General features: G+C 34.6%; 4 protein-coding genes across 4 annotated transcripts; 2 read left to right on the top strand and 2 right to left on the bottom strand.

Moving 5' to 3' along the window:
- The first annotated feature begins 71 nt into the window (after positions 1 to 71).
- Mlc2 (myosin light chain 2) lies at positions 72 to 5,766 on the top strand. Its single transcript, XM_071779657.1, has 5 exons — positions 72 to 212; positions 2,807 to 3,025; positions 3,678 to 3,861; positions 3,939 to 4,011; positions 4,538 to 5,766. The coding sequence occupies exons 1-5, from the start codon at positions 210 to 212 to the stop codon at positions 4,689 to 4,691; spliced, it is 633 nt and encodes a 210-aa protein (XP_071635758.1). The 5' UTR covers positions 72 to 209; the 3' UTR covers positions 4,692 to 5,766.
- LOC139813863 (sodium/potassium-transporting ATPase subunit beta-1-like) lies at positions 5,036 to 10,590 on the bottom strand. The gene is made up of 7 exons (XM_071779660.1): positions 10,294 to 10,590; positions 10,030 to 10,218; positions 9,825 to 9,944; positions 9,561 to 9,736; positions 9,354 to 9,449; positions 7,920 to 8,085; positions 5,036 to 5,986 (listed from the first exon to the last, which is right to left on the bottom strand). The coding sequence occupies exons 1-7, from the start codon at positions 10,427 to 10,429 to the stop codon at positions 5,886 to 5,888; spliced, it is 984 nt and encodes a 327-aa protein (XP_071635761.1). The 5' UTR covers positions 10,430 to 10,590; the 3' UTR covers positions 5,036 to 5,885.
- Positions 10,591 to 10,735: 145 nt separating this feature from the next.
- On the bottom strand, positions 10,736 to 11,606 carry Vti1b (Vesicle transport through interaction with t-SNAREs 1b). The gene is made up of 2 exons (XM_071779659.1): positions 11,451 to 11,606; positions 10,736 to 11,364 (listed from the first exon to the last, which is right to left on the bottom strand). Exon 2 carries the CDS (start codon positions 11,238 to 11,240, stop codon positions 10,896 to 10,898), a length of 345 nt encoding a protein of 114 aa, XP_071635760.1. The 5' UTR covers positions 11,241 to 11,364; positions 11,451 to 11,606; the 3' UTR covers positions 10,736 to 10,895.
- Positions 11,607 to 18,164: 6,558 nt separating this feature from the next.
- Alg2 (alpha-1,3/1,6-mannosyltransferase Alg2) lies at positions 18,165 to 20,144 on the top strand. The gene is made up of 3 exons (XM_071778107.1): positions 18,165 to 18,319; positions 18,402 to 18,880; positions 19,038 to 20,144. The coding sequence occupies exons 2-3, from the start codon at positions 18,638 to 18,640 to the stop codon at positions 20,013 to 20,015; spliced, it is 1,221 nt and encodes a 406-aa protein (XP_071634208.1). The 5' UTR covers positions 18,165 to 18,319; positions 18,402 to 18,637; the 3' UTR covers positions 20,016 to 20,144.
- The last annotated feature ends 363 nt before the right edge of the window (positions 20,145 to 20,507 follow it).

Here is a 20,507-nt window from a genome sequence, read left to right as displayed (position 1 = left end):
AAAGGGTCGCTATTTTGAGGCGACTCGCACTAAATATGGTCAGATAGACGTTATACCCGGGGCAGGGCACCCCGGCTCGGACAACCTCCGGCCCGCTGGTGGGGGAGATCCGCAGAAGTTACTTAGACAAGTTCGGCTCTATAATTCGGACAGTTGGTTCGTCGTGACCATCTCGTATTGTCCACCACTTTAGAAATCGACCTGTAGACATGGTAAGTACGTCGGTAAGGCGTCGAGAAATTCCTCGACACGAATCGACACCGACTCTCTCCCGGCTGTTCAAGAACCACGCGAGGATCTTACCGGATCCGGAGGAACGCGAGGGGCCGGATTTATATCTATGTGATCTACGAAATACAGGAACACCGCTAAATCGCGAATACGAGTGCATTTCACGAAGATGGATTACGCGCAGTGCGTGAAACGATATATACCGAGTGACGACGATCAGTTAATCAGTCAGACAAGATGGATGAGAAGATTATAAGTATTGCCGTTGGAGAATTACGTGACGAAGCGAGGCAGTGATCTTCACCAGACCTTTGATAGCAAATCACTCGAAATTTTAATGCGCAGATCCTAAATAAATATGCAAAATCGTCACTTTCTCGCTGAAACTTATGTACCTTTTTTTTTTCTGTCGTAATACTAAATTACTGTAAAGTAGCAAAAATAATCTAACGTCCCTGGTAAAAAAATTTCTCATATTTTCTCGGAAATTTACTAAGAATTCCTCATATCTTAAATTTATGAAAAATTCTAAAAAAATGTGTCAAATTTCTCAGATACTTTCAGAAATAATTGAATTGAGGATTTTCGGAATATTTCAACACTGTGTTGTATGAAAATTTCTAATAAATTGCGCAGATTTTTTTATATTTATTCAGATTTCTACAAAAATGTATTGGCGGGATAAATCTAAAATAATTCATTATTATGTTGCCTGAGTTTTTCTGGGAAAACGTTCCAATTTGTATAAAAAAAAAATCCAAGAGTTTCAAAATTCTGAAAGTCTTAAAACTTTTATAAAAATTCTCAGACATTTTTCCTCTTTAATATATATTTAAAATTGGATGAAAACAAAAATAAATATTTTCGTAAACACGTTACGCAAGACATGTATAGTTTATATGAAGATAAAATAATGAAAGATGCAACATTTGTTTCGTGCGAAAATATTATTATATATTTATTTGACTAATAACATGAAATGTGTATGTGTTCGACGTTAATGTAACTTCATTGCGATAATTATGACAGTACGAATAATTATGTAAGAATGGTAATACGAGAGGCAATGCGATAACTGGATGATCGCTCTATATACGTCCTGGCAGCTTTTCCGTACGATTCTATTCTTAGCACCAACCGGCAGCGCCCGGTAAATTTTCTCATGCGATAATTGGACTAGCCTTCTCGATTTCATTTAATTATTAGGGACCAATCAACATAATTATACATCAACAAATTAATTTTTACATTTTAGTTTAGTTTATTTATCGATTCTTAATATAAAGAAAACATATGCATTTTTTATTCTACCCGTAAATCTATCATGAAAATATTTGTGCAAAATTTTCAGATAAAAAGAAACAAAAACAATTTACAATATAATGTGTGTAGAATATGGAATATATTTTTATTAATTATGTATAATAATCGTTTTTACTTCAATTTCTTTTCTTTATTTAGTCATTCGTACATGTCGTTTATTAATGTATAGTTATTTGATAAAGTTGATTACAAGTTAAAAAAAAATTTTCTTATTTTCACCGTTTTCGCACGCCTTTCAAACTTTTAAACAAAAGTCTTAAATTATTGAAGTTAACAATAACGAGCTCATCGAATCACTTCGAATGTAATGAAAACCAAGAATTTTATGAGTGACCTAAATATTTTAAAGATGTATCTTTTTTATGATACAATACTTTATGTTATTATTTTATATTAATTATTCGCTCTTTATTTTATACATAAACATATAAAGATAGACAAAATTTATTTTTTTTATGTTAAATGTTTCAGATATTTAAGCACTTCTAAAGAAAAATCTATGCGATATTCAAGGCTTTCAAATGTAAAATATCCAAAATTTTAAGATTTTTCAAAACTTAAGGCTTCTGCCTACCCGCCGCTTCTATCTTTGTTTGATGACATCAGAAGCGAGAAATCACATGCCAAAAATTCTTGCGGTTTTACGTTGAAATAAAACGATATATCTATAAATCAATTGTCATTGATTCAGCACATTTATAAAATATACAACACTTTCCTTTGGCTTTAATAATCACTAAAAAGCCGTAAAATTAACGTGACATGCAATCTACCTTTTTAACCTATCTTCTTTCATTTTCCATTTTACAGCTATTTATTGATTATTTGAACAAAAGGAAAGTACTCGGTATATTTTACAAATGTGCTGAATCGATTACAATTTCGTTTTATGGATATATCTTTTATTTCAAATTATATCGCAAGAATTTTTGGTATGCGATTTCTTGCTTCTGACATCATCAAACAAGAATAGAAGCGCCGAGCAGGCAAAAACCATAAGAATTTTTTAGTTTTAAATCATATTTGAAACAATTCAATTGTTTATACAAATTATTCAAAAATTTTCAAAGAAAAAACGCTTATCATAAATTATAGTAATCACTCTTTTTATTAGTTAGATTTTATTTTAGATATTTTATAAAATAAAACCATTATATATCTTTTGTAATCATGCAGTGATAGTTCTTTCCAGTAATAATAAAAAGTTTTTGAAAGATGTTACAATAAAATGTTGCCGTATTTTATTTCCTAGGCGGATAAGGAGAAGAAGAAGAAGACTAAGAAGAAGGAGGAGGCGCCAGCACCCGAGCCCGAACCAGCGCCAGTTGAAGAGAAAGCACCAACTCCTACAGGAACCCCAAAGGATTCTGGTTCCGCCAGAGCAAGCAGCCGTGGCAGTCGCAAGGCTAAGCGCAGCGGATCCAGTGTTTTCTCTATGTTTTCCCAGAAACAAGTGGCCGAATTTAAGGAGGTATAGGTCTAAAAAAGCTAATTTCACATACAATCCTAATTCCATTCCGAACTTTCCTCTATTTTGGATCTTTCCACTCTAGCGCTTCCATTATTCTGATATAACTATATTCCTCTGTAAACTGAAATTCTGGATTTATGATTTATTACTACACATTTGTTACGTAACTACAATCATATTAGAACAGAAAACGAGCGAAAAACGAAACATGTATACACGAAACTTGTTTAGGCCTTAAAGATAATAAGTCCCCATCTACAATAGGTGCTTTAAGCCCTAGTCTTTGTTTTAGAGAGAAATTACATAGGTTCTAAGCCTCAAGCCCTAAGCTTTTAAAGATGGGAGTTGGCCAACTCGCTTCGCTCTTATAGAGCTTAGGACTTAGAGCAGCGCGAGGAACGCTCAAAGCCGGAAATACGTCACAGTTTAGAGCATAAAGCATAAGTCTTAGAGCTTAAAACACCTATTGTTGAAGGGCACTAAGAGTTAAGAATCGAGGAATCTAATTATATCAGAGTGGAAACAGTCTTCAGTATATTAGCTTTGCGAACACTTCGCAAACCAATAAATATAAAATAAATTACTTAATTAAATTAATAATTTGATATTTATAAAAACTGTTAATGCTGCATCACTGCTGTTGCGTTTGCAGGCATTCCAGCTAATGGACGCAGATAAGGACGGTATCATTGGTAAGAATGATCTTCGCACAGCCTTCGACTCCGTCGGCCGATTGGCGACCGATAAAGAGATCGAGGAAATGCTTAACGAAGCTCCAGCGCCTATCAACTTCACTCAATTATTGAATTTGTTCGCTGTTCGTATGTCAGGATCAGGTACGCATAATTTATTAATTGGCAAAGCAACCGACGGATGTTGGATTTTAAAAATTTAATAATTTTTTCCTCGCCAGGTGCTGACGACGATGATGTTGTAATTAATGCCTTCAAGACATTCGATGAGAACGGCAAAATCGATGGCGAAAGGTATAGTATATATATATATATATATATATATAATTTCCAATTCATATTAAATACCGCCAAAAATTCAAAATACACAAATATATACACAATGTCGTTTCTGTGCCCATAATGGGCTAATCTGCAATATAATTAATCTATTTGCCATGTGCTAATCTGCCACGTGCTAAAATTAATAATGCCTAAAAGTCCTACAACTTCGAAGGATAAAGCTTTTCTATTAATTCTCTTTTTCTTCTATATGTATTTATAAATATGTACACATAATTTTCTTGGTATAATTTTCATTAGTTTATAATTATTTCTTTAAATTTGTTGGCTGTTAAATATTATTTTATTCAATAATAGATACTGAAAGATGCTTTTTAATCCCTTTGACAAATTTTAAACACAATTAGCTTTAAAACAACATTTTTATTTTTTCATTAGAATATATTATATAAAACGAAATATATACGATAGAAATATATAATACTCGTGCTTGCATATAGAAAAAATATATAAGACAATTTTTACGTTTGTTATATAGATTAAGGCACGCATTAATGACATGGGGCGACAAATTCACACCAAAAGAGGTGAATGACGCATTCGATCAGATGTACATCGATGATAAAGGTTTCATTGATACCCCGAGCTTAATTGCCATGTTGACCGGCACGGGCGAAGAAGAGGAGGAATAAGACCAATTGAAGTTATATCATCAAGAAAAGAATGTTCCTCGGTTGAAGCCTCGTATTAACGTCAGATTCGCACAAAATTTGCCTCAAAAGAGAACAAATATTTTATACTCAACCCGTCCTCTCTTCTATTTTCTCTCCCCCCTCTTTTCTTTCTCGTTCCATACTCTTTTACTCAGTGACAAAAATACAACAAAAACGTAGCACGTGCTATATTGTTCAGTCTAAATATCTATTTCTCATTCTTTTTCTGTTTCATTCTATTTCTCTTTCTTTCTCTTTATACATCTCTTCGTCGCTCTATCTTTATCATTTTTGCTATTTTTTGTTCTCTAATTTTCTCTCTCTCTCTCTCTCTCTCTCTCTCTCTCTCTCTCTCTTTCTCTCTCTTGTCTATATTTCTCTCTTTCTTTCTCTCTTTCTACGAATCTTCCTCTATCTTTTCTTGTTCATCTCTCTTTATCACTCTCTTTTTCTCTTTTTATTTCTCCATTTATCATTTTGTTTCCTATTTTCTCTTTCTCTCTGTCTTTCTCTTTCTCTTTCTCTTCCTCTTCATCCGTCTTCATCTTCTTGCTCCAGAGAACATTGCTGATTCCAGAAGAAACAGCAAATCCGAAAAAGGCAATAAATTCCAGCACAATTCACTCAGATGTTTGAGCCATGTCTGTCGATAAATAAAGCTTCATCCTGGCCTCTTCTCGTTTACATAATATATAAAAATAAAAATATTTATTCTTTACTTTAATAAAAATATTAAATTCTGTAAATGGAGCTCTGTACTATGTGGTCTCGAGCTGCCATTCTGTCGGTAGAATCGATTTAGCCTTTCAACTAGCCGTCTCAACGAGAGACGAACATTAAACATTATATTTTTGCTATCTCAGAAAGACCTGGATACACGGCAGTTTGAAAGTTTAATAAGAATATATTATCATACATTTAATTGCTGCCTTCATTTTTTATCTACTTCAGATTATATGTTCTGTAAACAAAATGGTAAAATCCGGAAAATACATCTTCGTGTATTATTAATGTAACATATAATACATAATAAAGGAATCATTAATGGCGAGAATATTATTTATATATAATTTAAAATAAATATTTAATCCAAAATATAAGTAATCCATAATTTCTTATTATATTTGCATTAATAAATGTTCGAAGTACACAAACATTCGTAATTATCGCCTTTTATAATTCGCCCAGAATTATTTGGAAGTCCAATGCGTTCTGTGCATCTTTGTTAATATTAAGCGCCCATAAGCTGCATTCCACCGTCACTAATCTAAACGCTAAAAACATTATATTGATAAAATTGATACAATATTCGTTCATTCTACAGAGTGCTTAAAAAAATGTTAAGGATGTTCAGAAGGTACAGATATATTTTCCCTGCTAAAAGTTAGGTTGCTTGTGTACAATCAGTTTCAATTAATTTAAATCACTTATTGAATTTGACAACATTGCATGGCACATTCGATAGTATTATATATATGCGTGTCACTTATAGGCCAATATTCATAATCAGATCTTATTTCAATCTTCTCATCTGTAATTGAGCGAGTCGAGACAATATGACATAAAAAAAATCACGGTAAACAAATTTTTTTTCGGAAACATTAAATAAAAAAAAAACAAATCTCATAATAAAGTTAAGAACAAAGCTTCCTCTATGAGAAAGCAAAATTGATATAAATAATTATATAGTCTTACTCGTTCTGCTTGCAAAATTTCATATTTTTTTCATCATTTTTTACTGACTATGTTTTCCCCTATTTTCCATAAAACTACGTGTAATTTTATTTTTATTATTTAATTTTCTCAATAACAAGCTTCCTAAACAGCCTCAAACTTTGAAAGAATTTTTTTATAATGAAATCTACAGAATCTATTTTTGGACTCAAAAAGTTTTCATCATTTTAGTCGTAATGCCTGAATATCCTTAACACTTCCGGAAGTAACTTTTTTAAAGAAATAGAACTGACAACACAAGATATTATATTATAATAAACGTATTTTGTCTTCAAAAAGTCTGTACTTGTTCATCATCATTGCTGTGTGCAAGATCTTCGACAGAAAATTGCAAATATGCGTGCAATAATACCCAAAGAAATGTGCCTCAAGGCTTTGGAGACCACCTGGAGAAGATTTCAAGAATGTGTTGACAATGATGGTGAACAAGTGGAGGTCCTTTGAAGGCAAAATACATTTGTTATTATGATATCTTGTGTTATCACTCTGTTCCTCTAAAAAAAATTACTTTTTTTAAAGCACTCCGTATATAAAAATGATTTGTGGACAATACAACTTCAATTTATTATATAGCTGTTCATGAAATTGATTGGATTATTTAAATATATACTGAAAGGTAGTTAAGTACTCTAAAAGATTTTAAAGGGTGATTCCTCACACAATTCAAGACGAAAACCACATACATATAACCATAACCATAACCATCCGAAACGGTTTAGTTTTAAAAATAGAGTCAAAGTATGAGATGTCAAAGTTGAAAGAAAAATTACATTATTTCCAAAAATTTCTAAAACCACTCGCGTTATTTTGATGAAACTTTGTGTAGATTGAAGGAGATGAAGACTGATCCTTTGGGAACGTACATTATTTTTTATTCAATTAAGGGCGGATCCAAAAGGATAAGCCGGTATTTTTTTTTACGAAAAAATCTCGTACATCACTGATTTTTTTAAGTTTGAAACTTTCTTATGATAAATGGGACATAGACTTTTATTCCATTTATCATAAAAAAGTCTCAAACTTGAATAAATCAGTAGCGTATCAGTTTTTTTTCGTAAAAAAAAAGAGTACTCGCTTATCCTTGAGTCCGCCCCTAATTGAATAAAAACTAATGTATGGCCCCAAAAAATCAGTTTTCATGTCTTTCAAACATATACAAAGTTTCATCAAAATAACCCGAGTGATTTTCGAAATTTTTAAAAATAACGTTCCTTAATTCAACTTTGATACCTTTTATTTTTAAAACTAAGCCGTTTTGGACATATAATCATATAAAGTTTTCGTCTTAAATTTGTGTGAGGAATTACTTCTTAAAATCTTTTAGAATACTGAACTACCACCCTGTATATGAATAATACATTTGTAAAATAATAGTTTTTAGAATTTTAGATAATGAGTTTCTTAGATATTTTCTATTTGTAAAACGCTTGAGAAAATATAATTTTCTGAATCATACATATCGTAGTGGTTTACATGTGACATTTTTAAAACGTAGCGCGACCACCGGTGCCAAATAATCTGGTTGTCCCACAAACGGAAAATATTGCACAGGAAAACCAGGACTCGGTAAATACTCAATTTCTCCGACGTGCTCTTTATCAACGTTATTTACTCCGTCGCACCATAACCAGATTTGAAACTATTTAATTGTTATAAAATAAATTATTGCGGTGTATATATACGTATACACAAGATGTCTAGTGTTAACCATATCACCCGTCGTGAACCAGTAAAACGGATTAAACTTTAAAAAATCCTCTACAATTTTGCGATTTTCTCAGTAATTAATTGAATCTTATTCATTCATTACAGCTATCTTGGACTAATGACGTTAGAAATGAGAAAATCATGAAAATTCTTGCAATTTATATATACAGCTAGGGTGTTTCGGGGTTAAATGTTCTAACTTATAATACAAACTTAGGACCTCAAAAGAAGAAAAAATTTTCCTCTGGAGGTATGCCCGTAAACGCTTTGTTTAAGAGATATTGACATTTAAACATTTTCATTGTAAAATTTTATGAAATTGTTATCAGGTTATAATAAATAATTTAATAGTATGCTTCAACTACTTCATTACTAGAAAATATGAAAATTTTTACATACGTATAAATGTTCAAAATGACGGCCTTGAATTTAACATTTTGAGATAGGCTTGGCATCTTTCTATCCCAGCAGCAGTGGCAGGACGTCACTGATGAGTAGCTGATGTTATTGTTTCACATGCTTAAATAATTCTTCGTTGTAAAGAATTAATGTCAGGACCTGTGGCTTGGCCTGCACGCTCTCCAGATTTGATGCCGTTGGATTTTTTACTTGAGATACTATTAAACAAAAAGTCTACGAAAGGTCGGTTAATGACATTAATTCTTTACAACAAAGAATTATTCAAGCATGTGAAACAATAACAGCTACTCTGCAGTGCCGCTCTGCCACAACTGCCGTAATAGAAAAATGCCAAGCCTGTCTCTCTCTCTCTAGCTCTCAATGTCCACTTGAACAAAATTTATACGTATGTAAAAATTTTCATATTTTCTAGTAATAAAGTAGTTGAAGTACATTATTAAATTATTTATTATAACCTAATAACAATTTTATAAATTTTTTAAATAAAAATGTTTAGATGTCAATATCTCTTAAACAAAGCGTTTACGGGCATACCTGCAGAGGAAAATTTTTTCTTGTTTTGAGGTCCTCTAAGTTCATATTTTAAGTTAGGACATTTAACCCTGAAACACCCTGTATATATATGTATAAGTAATTAAAATAAAATATTATTTATCGAGACATGTAGACATAATGTTTATGTAAACTTTAGTCACAATCAATAAATAAGAATTATTACGATAGATAGATTGACTATATGATAGATATTTAGACGATAGGTTTAAATACTTTAAATCAAACCTTGTTTGAAACGTGCACAGCTTCTTGCAACGTGTGTGGCATGTTCTCTGGTAATAGGGACGATTTATTGTAAGGACGTGGTACCCAATTAAATCTCTGCAATATAATTAATGTATAAAAGAATTTTTAAAAATTTGAGCTAATAACAAAAATTAATCAAGAGAATATCTTTCTTAGCAAATACACAGGAACAAGACAATACGTTACTTTATTAAACTTAATGAGGACACATGGCTGCAATGGATCTGTATATCCGTACGGAGGTTGTCCGCAAACGCCAAGACTTTCAATATCGAAAAAACAAGGTTTCATACTGGATACGATCGATACCCCATCACTGCATTCCGCAACCGTTTTATAATTCTCTTTACTTTTATTGTACTCTGAAATAAAAAAAAAAGTTACTTTTCTTTCTATTTTTATTTTTATTACGGCTCGTACATATTATTTGTTTTTATCTGGTGTTCATACCTTGCAAAAAGTCGCTCAGGGCTTGCACGTATCTTTTCGGACGAGCGTTTGCACTAGAGTTATCTATCCAAATAATAGGAGATTTTGTAGGTAATAAAATATTCGGTTTAAACGCAATTCCTGTTTAGAAAGAATATATCACGTAAATATCACAAATATACATCAAAATTGAAACATTTCGTGGTTTGTTATTAAAAACATTTACCTGGACTACCAAAATCTACGTGACGAAAAAGTGGAAACGTGACGCCGAAGTAAGATCTAGGCGACAAGCCACTATAAAGGAAAAACGGCCTTTCTAGTTTCGAAGCGTACTCGATACTGATCCACATTTGCAACGCAAACAAGGAACCCAATACGGTGAAGAAACACAAGTAGAAGAGGCCCAGCAAAGCTATTCACGCGAACAATAAGATACGTCTACAACCAACGACTAATAATTGAAAAAAGTGCATCTCTCAATACGTACCCCATTCCTTCCCACTTCTGCCGAGCAACTGTTTCCTCTCTGGATTCCAAACAAATCGCAAAAAATTTTGAAGCGCTCCCAAGTCAGGCTCGGGGATCCTATTTTGATAATATTCGTCGTCGTGCGGAATAACCATTTTTAAGGATTTGTTTTCGCTCGTGTGTAACGACAGGTTAATGAAAAAATGGAATGTATACTGAATATGAAGTGAGCAATAAATAATTCAATATTGCTCCGTGCTCTAATGCTCTATAATTCACTATCACGTGATTATATTATTAGAATCTTGGCACGTGAATGGATTTCGATCGGACGTATTCCGTTTTCTCGCTATGTGCCGTTATGTGTTCAATTACAATTACAATGTAATATATTTTAAAATAATTTCCTGTGTTATTGAATTTTTTCAATAGCTGTAAAAAAATTCCACTTGTAGAAAACCTTACTCAAAAATTTACACATTTATTTAATTAATTTTACAGAACGTGTGCTTAACCATAGCTCTATTAATCATGAATATATATAGTATATTAATGTATATATGTTATATGTACAATATTATTCCTTCTCAGCTTTACTGTAAGCTCAACATAATAGGCAGATTATTTATGAAAGAATTTCAAGTATACAATTATACCAAGAATGACTAATTCTAGTAATATAATCAAGATTAGCACAATTTTGTTTGTCAGAACTTTCAATCGCATAACATTCAAAATTTTTCGCGTTTTATTCAATTCCTCGTCCGTTTGTGACAATCTCCGTTTTGCTCGCAAGAGACGATCTCTCTGTTCGCCCAATTCGGAGATCACTTCCGTGCCAATCTGCTCACTCTCCGCTGCAACAGCTTGCGATCTAGCGACCGACTGCGCCGAACGTTCCAACGCTGCATTTCCATCCAGCAAAATACGTCGATGTTCAGTCTCCCAATCAACGCCAAAATTCATCTTCTTTATATTATTTAATCTCAGCTCTCAAGCGTACAGCAAAGATGAATGAAAAAATGAGGATGCAGCAAATGTTATTTCTAGATTTTACATATTTGCCCTCGTTGCGTCCGAAACGTCCCAACTGTTGCAAACAGAAATATAACAAGTAAATAAATGGAAACATTTTCATAGTAAATATTAAAAAATGTTTTTGTTCTAAAATGTTACCTGTTTTACGAAACGACCATTTTTATTTCACTTTAATAAATTATCTTTTCATCATTTAACAATAAAAAAGTACCTAACTACTCTCGTCACTGTTCATTCACGCATCGCATACTGACTAGTGACTAGAAGTACTAGAAGACAACAGAAATGATAACCACGGTTGCCACATCATTCTAAATCCTCCAAAAATTTTCAACAAAAACAAATTTCCCAGATTTTTGCTAGAAACAGCTAGAGACAGAATCCAAGATTCTGATTGGGTCATTTCATTATGACTCCTGCCAGAGAGAAACCTGAGAGAGGCCATCCCGGCCTTTTTCGTGTGTTGCTGTGTTGCATTTTCCGACGCGCCGCCTGAGAAAGTGCAACTCAACTACGTCGTATCGCTCGGTAATCGCACATGGTTTGCGTCCGTGCTAATGGTTCGTGTCCGAACTAGCCAGCTGGAGGGGATATTCTGGCCGCGGCGGCCGCGCTTTCATCTTGCGTATTCCAATTAATAATGAATTACGATAATTAAAATTACAAAATTAAGATTACATTCTTCAAAATTATTACGAATCTTGTATCTCATAATTTTGAAAAATATAATCGTAATTTTATAATTTTAATTTTCAGATAAATGTCAAATTTTGCAAGCAAGAAGCTATTATTTGAGCGTTGATTCAAACCTTCACATTTATGTGAAGTTTATAATAATTAACGATAATTTTTAAAATGTGAAATTCTATAGATAAAGAATAAACACCGTTATTATCTTAATCGCCTTCTGTTGATTTCGTATAATATATCCGGCATTAGTATCATACAATTTCAAATTTATTACACGTTTCCTTATAATTCCTTATTACAATAATTTTCTTATAAATAATGTTACATATAAAGGGGTAAAAGCCATAGTGGTGTAAGTCAAATTATTTAAAATATTGTCTTGTATGCATAGATGCAATTTATATATTGTATAGATTGCATCTATGCACACGAGTCAATATTTTAAAAAATTTGACTTATACCACTATGGCTTTTACCCCTCCATATAATTAACAGTACGAGTTATTACAATCCCTTCGTGTTCCTACCTACCCAAAGTATAATATCTCTATGTATAATATGTATATATTCCCCGCTTATCCATATTTCTATATTTTATTATATTTCTCAGTCTTTTCTACCCCTATTTCATATATAATTTTTTAAGATTTGGTTGATTAGACCCAGCTTTATATGCGATCAAAGTTATGGATCTTTGATCGCGTATAAAGCTGGGTCTAATCAACCAAATCTTAAAAAATTATATATGAAATAGGGGTAGAAAAGACTGAAAAATATAATAAAATTAAAATTAGATAGATATCTCCAAATTTGCGGAAGTTAATATGCTCAGAGTGTTCTAAAATGTCGAAGTATTGCATTAAAATTGCATGTCCGTACGTATATATGTGTATGTGCAGATTTGATGTCCGTGTTTACTGTAACTTCCGCAAATTTGAAGATATCGATCTATTTCTAACTTTATTATATTTCTCAGTCTTTTCTACCCCTATTTCATATATAATTTTTTAAGATTTGGTTGATTAGACCCAGCTTTATACGCGATCAAAGATCCATAACTTTGATCGCATATAAAGCTAAGTCTAATCAACCGAATTTAAAAGAATTGTATATGAAATAGGGGTAGAAAAGACTGAAAAATATAATAAAATTAAAATTAGATAGATATCTCCAAATTTGCGGAAGTTAATATGGTCAGAGTGTTCTAAAATGTCGAAGTGTTGCATTAAATCGCATGTCCGTACGTATATATGTGTATGTGCAGATTTGATGTCCGTGTTTACTGTAACTTCCGCAAATTTGAAGATATCGATCTATTTCTAACTTTATTATATTTCTCAGTCTTTTCTACCCCTATTTCATATATAATTTTTTAAGATTTGGTTGATTAGACCCAGCTTTATACGCGATCAAAGATCCATAACTTTGATCGCATATAAAGCTAAGTCTAATCAACCGAATTTAAAAGAATTGTATATGAAATAGGGGTAGAAAAGACTGAAAAATATAATAAAATTAAAATTAGATAGATATCTCCAAATTTGCGGAAGTTAATATGTTCAGAGTGTTCTAAAATGTCGAAGTGTTGCATTAAATCGCATGTCCGTACGTATATATGTGTATGTGCAGATTTGACGTGGCGCGTGGCATGATGGATCTTCCACCCGGCACCGCGGCGGCGTTCCCGGGGAAGACGTATACGCGACGCGGACGCGACTTCCTAAAGCCCTGACTTAATTAATTTATATATATAAGCGTCGATATGTTCCGAGATACAATGGCTCTATATCTGACTAATCGTAGATTTGTTATTTCAATAAAAAAAATTCTGACTCACCACGCCGATGTGCAACGGGCGGAGTTGTTGAGCCACGTAGCGTTGATTTAAATTTTTTTTATTTATTATTAAAAAATCTTTATTTGACCTTCTATTCTTTTTTATTTGAAATTTCGTATATCAATATAAAATATAAAATAAGTAGTATCGAAAAAAGTCGATAATACTTTCTTTTCTATTTTATATTGATACGAAATTTCGAATAGAAAAAGAATAGAAGGTCAAATAAAGATTTTTTTAATACCGAATATCGATAAACCTCTCTAACTCAGACTTCTCCCTTTTTCTTATTTTTTTATATAAACTATAAACCGCATTCTCTCTCTAATCAAAATCGTCGCGTTTAATCTCGAGCGCGAATATATAAATTTAAATACTATAATGTAAAAACATAAAACAACCGAAATTTAAAAATTAACTGATCACTCGATCAATAAATTAATACATAGACAAAAAAATTTTAGTGCAATCCAAATCGCGAACAGCGAACCGAACCGCGAGAATGAATGACGTGAGATCCAAAACAGATAATAATTTCCAAAGCAATATATTCACACAAAAAGTATCAAGCAATAATCAATATAATGAATTTATCGTATTCTCGCGCATGTGACATTTGTCTTTATAAATTTTCACATATATCATGTATATTCATATAAATATCTCGTTATTTTATTGCAAAATGTTATTAAAATTACATTTAATACGATATATGAAATATGTGTCATTTCACATTATATTATGCATTTTAGTAAAATTGATATAAAAACTATCAGTTTTGAGACATTTCTATATAAAGAAATTATTCTGTCCCGCGACGGAATATTTATTGGATCTCATGTCATTTTATTTCATTTATTGATGCAAATAACTCAAGCTATTTGATAGATAGACTATAAAAGATTAAGATAAAATTAGCGCGTTATATATATGTATATATAAATAAAAATAAATATGCAATTTTTTAACAATCATTAATGTGATTGTTAGTTTATATATAATAAGATTCTTCAGAAGAATATGTGAAACGTGAACTAAAATATCTTTTGATCTTTTTCACTCGATCATCCGTGATACATCCATGTTAAATTTGTTTATACATTTTGCTTTCTTGCACCAATTTTTGTAATATTTAATCCTGGAGGAAAGAAAAAGGGAAAAAAAATTATTTGTAAAAAAATACAAATTGTTGTAACAATAACTTTTTTTATATGTATATATATATATAATAGTTTGATTAATTTTATTTTATTGAATCTATCTATTCTTTATTTACAGATATTTCTCTTATTATTTTTTATTTCTTGAATTACACGTAAGCTATCTCTATCTATTGCCTATCTGTAGAAAATTATTATTATTATTGTAGGTATATCTAAAAAATATTTAGAAATATTTTTAAAACCTTATTTCTCCGAAAAATAAACGTCAAAAGAAAACTCAAGTGATATGAGACAGCACATATAAAAAAAATATTCTATTTCTTGTAAAATTTTATTTTTATTCTTTATCTCTTTTTCTATGTCTATTTTTCAATAATTATTTTAAAAACAAATTTGAAAATGTAATTAATTTAATAAATTTAGTTAATTGATAACGAATATAGATACTTGACAATAAAATATGTATTTCAAAATTCCAATGAATCATCTATAGGGTACACTTGGCGGTTAGTGTACTATGCAATAAATATTAGACGCTGCATCAAATAAACGATGCATCGACATAACGAGCTCTGTTGTGAACTCGACATGTGCTAACGCGAGAGCATTCTCGCATAAGCACAATAAATTGATAAATGATAGAGTTCCAGGATTAATTATTTAACCTAGTCTGATTTATAGTCTATCCATTTCAGAGGGCAACGGATCTGTGACAAGTCGCATTTATCTGCATTATTAGATGGGAATAATACATAAATAATGTACAATCTAATATATTCACACAGATTCGTTACCCTATTATAAAAAAAAATTCGTCACTCACCGGCCGATGCGCAACGGGCGGAGTTATCAGCCGCATAGCTACGATGATACTCTGTAACATACAAACATAAGATTCAAATTAAAGAAGCGTTCAAAATAATCAACATTTTCCAAAATATAATTTTTACGCGCAACTAATTTGTTTTTCAATAAAATATTTAGCAACACAATTATCTGTGTTCACCGAAAACGATCTTTATAAGAGTAAAATTTTAGATAATCTTTTTCTCTAATTATTTTTAATTTATCGAGATAAAACAATTCGAATAAATAAAAAAGAACTATTTTAATTTTACGCAGATATAAAGAGATGATACTCACCCCAAGGTTGCTCCGCCGGTGCCCGATGCCTCTCCCAGGCCACCTCCTCCTCTCAGGGGATACTTAGGCTTCATCGTCTCACCGCACAGGACACTCGCGAGAAACACTCGCGGATAATAAACTACAATCGCGCGCGGACTAATTTCATTAAAAGTCTTTCTCGCGCGATACTGTACGGCACTCCCGTTTAGAAAAGTCCTTTAGTCCGATTACTTGAACGGCACTCCCGAAGCAAACGCGACGAACCGGCTGCGGTTCGTTCATTCAATTAAATCGGCGGACGAGGGTACGTTAGCTTCCCCGTCTTTGAATTTTTATCCAAGCAGAACAAGAGTTTTGCTTGGGTAAAATCCTCGTACTGGGTACTGGAGCCTTCCCACCTCGCCAAGGTCGTACCCGTGGGAAGGAAAAGTACTTTTCTCTGTAATATAAAAGCGGGTAACATGAATTTTTCATGCAAATTTGAAGGAGTCGCGACGCCGCGTGCTCCGCGTCGTTCCGCGTTCATCACCGCGTTACCGGCGTTACGTTGTTAATGGGCGACGTAATAATGGGCGACGAAATGTTCCGAGATGTTGGCAACTTGGCGCGATACTACGCAAGTCGAGCGGACGGTTAATAAAGACACGCACTTCGTCAATCAGAGATACGCTGTTGAAATTAAATATCGCACGCACAGTACGTTACCAAACTCGTAAATCCCGCGAAAGTAAAACTGCGTTATTATATGCACGACGAAGAATCGTGACTGCCGGCCGCTAACTTACGCGACGCGAGATATACGAGAATCCGAGATTATGAAGCATTCACGAACGGGCGATGTATCGCGGCTCGCGGCGTTCCGTTATCACCGATCGAATCACCGGAATCACTTGACACGATCAATATCACTCAGCCCTTTTTCCCTACGGAGAGAATCGGAGCTAAATCACACGACACGTCCGGCACGTCAGCGTTCTTCGCGAATCCAGACATGGCGGGAGGAGCGACTATCACTCGCGAATATCACAGCGCGAAACTGCAAAGCAAGTCGTTCATACATACCTCCGCCTCGACGTCTCGAGTGAGCGCGTCGCGCGACACGTTCATTCCGATAAACACCTCATACACTCGTAAATTGTTTATTGTTTTACACACACGGCACACGGCGCGCGGTACTCGATCGCGTAGCGCGTGTTCCCGCGGCCCGCGAAACGAGGAAGCAGGAATGCCAATCACCGAAACGAGCGCGTTCCGAAAACAGCGCGAAGCACGGTGACGTCAATGACGAGCGCGCGCGGAGCACAAACACTTCCTACCTGTGCGAAATTCCTCGGAAGAATGATAACTGAGTCACTCACGCAGGTAACACTACTCCGAGCGTTGACGGAAACAAGTGACAAGTCCGCTCATCGCCAGAAACGTCGAAAACGCGCCGATCTTCGAGGTACGGAGCTTTCGAGTTCAACGGTCGCGCCGCTAGTACGGACTGCGCAGGTGCCTACACTGCCTACTACGTCACCGTCATCGTATCGATCCGCGCGGCGCGGCGCGGCGGCGCGGAGCGGCGCATGACGTCACGGCCTACCTCTCCTAAGCGGCACGACGCGCGCGGCCGCGGCCGGTTCAAAAATACCGAAAACTTTCAACGAACAATAAAAGATCAACGTATGCCGAATCTTTCGTTAACTTTCACAGGTTTAACTGGCTGTATTCTACGTTCTGCGTTCTGTCTCGGTGGTGTCTGGTCGACGTAGCTGTCTCTCGAAACGCGAGTGTTATCAGATGCAACTCCTGGGCCGGCCGAGCGCGGCCGCCGCGGCCAGAATAATATCATTAATATCCCCTCCAGCTGGCTAGTTCAGACACGAACCATTAGCACGGACGCAAACCATGTGCGGTTACCGAGCGATACGACGTAGTTGAGTTGCACTTTCTCAGGCGGCGCGTCGGAAAATGCAACACAGCAACACACGAAAAAGGCCGGGATGGCCTCTCTCAGTCTCAGGTTTCTCTCTGCTCCTGCACACGGGACGCGGAAGCGGAAACTCTTGCCGCGCGCCGCGCGGCAAGCCGGGCAAGCGTCGTTTCCGTGTCCCGTCACGTGTGCAGGAGCGCCAGGAGCCATAAATTATTCCTAATAAAAAAATATTCCTGTCTGGAAACATATAGTTTTGTCATAACAAAAAAAAATGGTATTGAGTGAGAGATATACAAATATATTTATTATGTTAAATGTGGTTAAATCTTGATCACGTGACTGATTTGCTACTGCAGCATGCTGCATGCTGCATATGAAAAGGAAAAGGCACCACCTGCAGACTTCTCTCTGTTTGACTCTGTCGTCTGTTCACGCTACATGCAGCTATATGTCGACGCTTAGCAAAAAGTTCAATACCAGTGGTGACCGGTAAAATGTAACGATACAGTTATTTGCGTCACGGTAATTTTGTACATTCCAATTTGCAATAAATACATGACGATGGTAGTTTAACGGATTATTCGTGAGTACGATGACACGCGTCACGTTTCTACATCCCGATCTCGGTATCGGCGGCGCGGAGAGGCTCGTCGTCGACGCGGCTCTGGCGCTGAAGAAGAACGGTCACGATGTGAATTTTGTGACAACTCACCATGACCCGGAACATTGTTTCTCGGAGACCAAGGATGGCACGATTCCCGTTACCGTCGTGGGCACGTGGCTGCCAAGGCACATTCTGGGCAGGTTCTACGCGCTCTGTGCTTACATACGCATGGTAAGAAGCTGTCAACACGTCGGCGTCGGGATAATGAGAAAATTGAGAAAAATCTGCTTCATAGAAAATCTCAATTAAAACGACGTATTTTCGTTTAGCAGCTATTGTGGAAATGACGTCTCACGTCTCACGTCTCATGTGATATTTATTTTTACAGATATATGCAGCCAGCTACATAATATTTTGCGATCAACGGCCAGAAGTTGTCTTTTGCGACCTAGTATCCGTCTGTATACCCATACTTAGGGTGCGTATTCCATATGTAGTGTTTTATTGTCATCATCCGGACCAGTTGCTCTCTTCCCCTGGTGGCTGTATCAAACAACTGTATCGTATGCCGCTAAATTATCTGGAAGAGATCACGACTGGCATGGCGCATAAAGTATTTGTAAATAGCTGTTATACAAACGATGTGTTCAGGAACACGTTCAGGAGACTGAAAATCAAGCCAGAAATTTTGTATCCTTCCATTAATACCGACTTTTTTAACAAGACGAGAATAGTATCCATAGAGAGGGTTCTCGATAGAAAACTACCGGATGATAGTATTATATTACTGTCTATCAATAGGTATGAACGTAAGAAAAAACTGTCTCTCGCCATAGAGGCTTTCGCCGAGTTGGAGAAACTTTTAACAAAGGAAGTATATAAGAGAGTGTACTTGATTATGGCTGGTGGATACGATAAGAGAGTCGAGGAGAACGTGGAATATCATCTGGAATTGATAGAACTCGCGGATGAGTTGCATGTAACGGATAAAGTCATATTCTTGCGTTCGCCCTCCGATGTAGACAAAATTTCTTTGCTTCATCATTGTAAAATTGTGATATATACCCCACCAAATGAGCACTTTGGGATAGTACCCTTGGAAGCGATGTACGTAGGCAAGCCAGTAATCGCTCACAAATCCGGCGGTCCCACAGAATCGATACGTTCTGGAGAAACTGGCTTCTTGGTCGACTTGTCTGGCGAAGCGTTTGCCTCGAAAATAGCTTACTTGATCACAAATCCGACGCATCTTGAGAATTTTGGTAGATCGGGTCAATACAGATTTCTGGTAACATTCAGTTTCGCTGCTTTTAGTGCTCAGTTAAATAAGGCGATAAATGACTTGACTGATACCAAGACGAAATAAGATGATGGAAGTTAAAAAGGTTGTTATGTTCTTATTTCTTGCATAATATTACGTATATTTAGAACGCACTGGTTAAGTATAATGGTGCTATGTTAAGGAGATGAATAAAAGTATACGTTTTCAATGATATATTTATAATATTTCTTATTAACTAAATATATTCGATTTAAGAAAAAGTTGCGTTTTTTTGCTGGATTTTATAGCCTAAACCGTTTAGCTTATTTACGTGTATTCTATATAGAAATTAAATTTATATTATACGTTATATATCAAAAGAGACAGTGTCTCTCATACCAAGTTCATGCACAACGGCGAGGTAAACTTTCCGATGTTTTTTTCTTTTTTCTTAAATTCTTCAATGAAAAACTTTAGAAAAAAGAAAAAATGCATTTTGCAAAAGAAAATCGTGCATTTACATTTTTTTTCTCGGAAATGGCTGAGCGTTGCGCCCTATCCCTTTCCTCAAGGTACTCTTCTGGTACAGTACTATAC

Source organism: Temnothorax longispinosus, chromosome 5 (genome assembly GCF_030848805.1).
Source record: "Temnothorax longispinosus isolate EJ_2023e chromosome 5, Tlon_JGU_v1, whole genome shotgun sequence".
Taxonomy (NCBI): Eukaryota; Metazoa; Arthropoda; class Insecta; order Hymenoptera; family Formicidae; genus Temnothorax; species Temnothorax longispinosus.
Note: the sequence above shows the minus strand (reverse complement) of the source record. Positions and strands in the feature narration are given on the sequence as shown.

Coding starts and splice junctions, on each gene's coding strand:
- Mlc2 (XM_071779657.1), top strand. Junction 3,026..3,677: donor AAGTGGCCGAATTTAAGGAG/GTATAGGTCTAA, acceptor TTGCGTTTGCAG/GCATTCCAGCTAATGGACGC. Junction 3,862..3,938: donor TGTTCGTATGTCAGGATCAG/GTACGCATAATT, acceptor TTTCCTCGCCAG/GTGCTGACGACGATGATGTT.
- LOC139813863 (XM_071779660.1), bottom strand. CDS start 10,429: ATGGTTATTCCGCACGACGACGAATATTATCAAAATAGGATCCCCGAG. Junction 9,737..9,824: donor CCTGAGCGACTTTTTGCAAG/GTATGAACACCA, acceptor TTTTTATTTCAG/AGTACAATAAAAGTAAAGAG. Junction 8,086..9,353: donor CTGTGCACGTTTCAAACAAG/GTTTGATTTAAA, acceptor ACAATTAAATAG/TTTCAAATCTGGTTATGGTG.
- Vti1b (XM_071779659.1), bottom strand. CDS start 11,240: ATGAATTTTGGCGTTGATTGGGAGACTGAACATCGACGTATTTTGCTG.
- Alg2 (XM_071778107.1), top strand. CDS start 18,638: ATGACACGCGTCACGTTTCTACATCCCGATCTCGGTATCGGCGGCGCG. Junction 18,881..19,037: donor TCTGTGCTTACATACGCATG/GTAAGAAGCTGT, acceptor TTATTTTTACAG/ATATATGCAGCCAGCTACAT.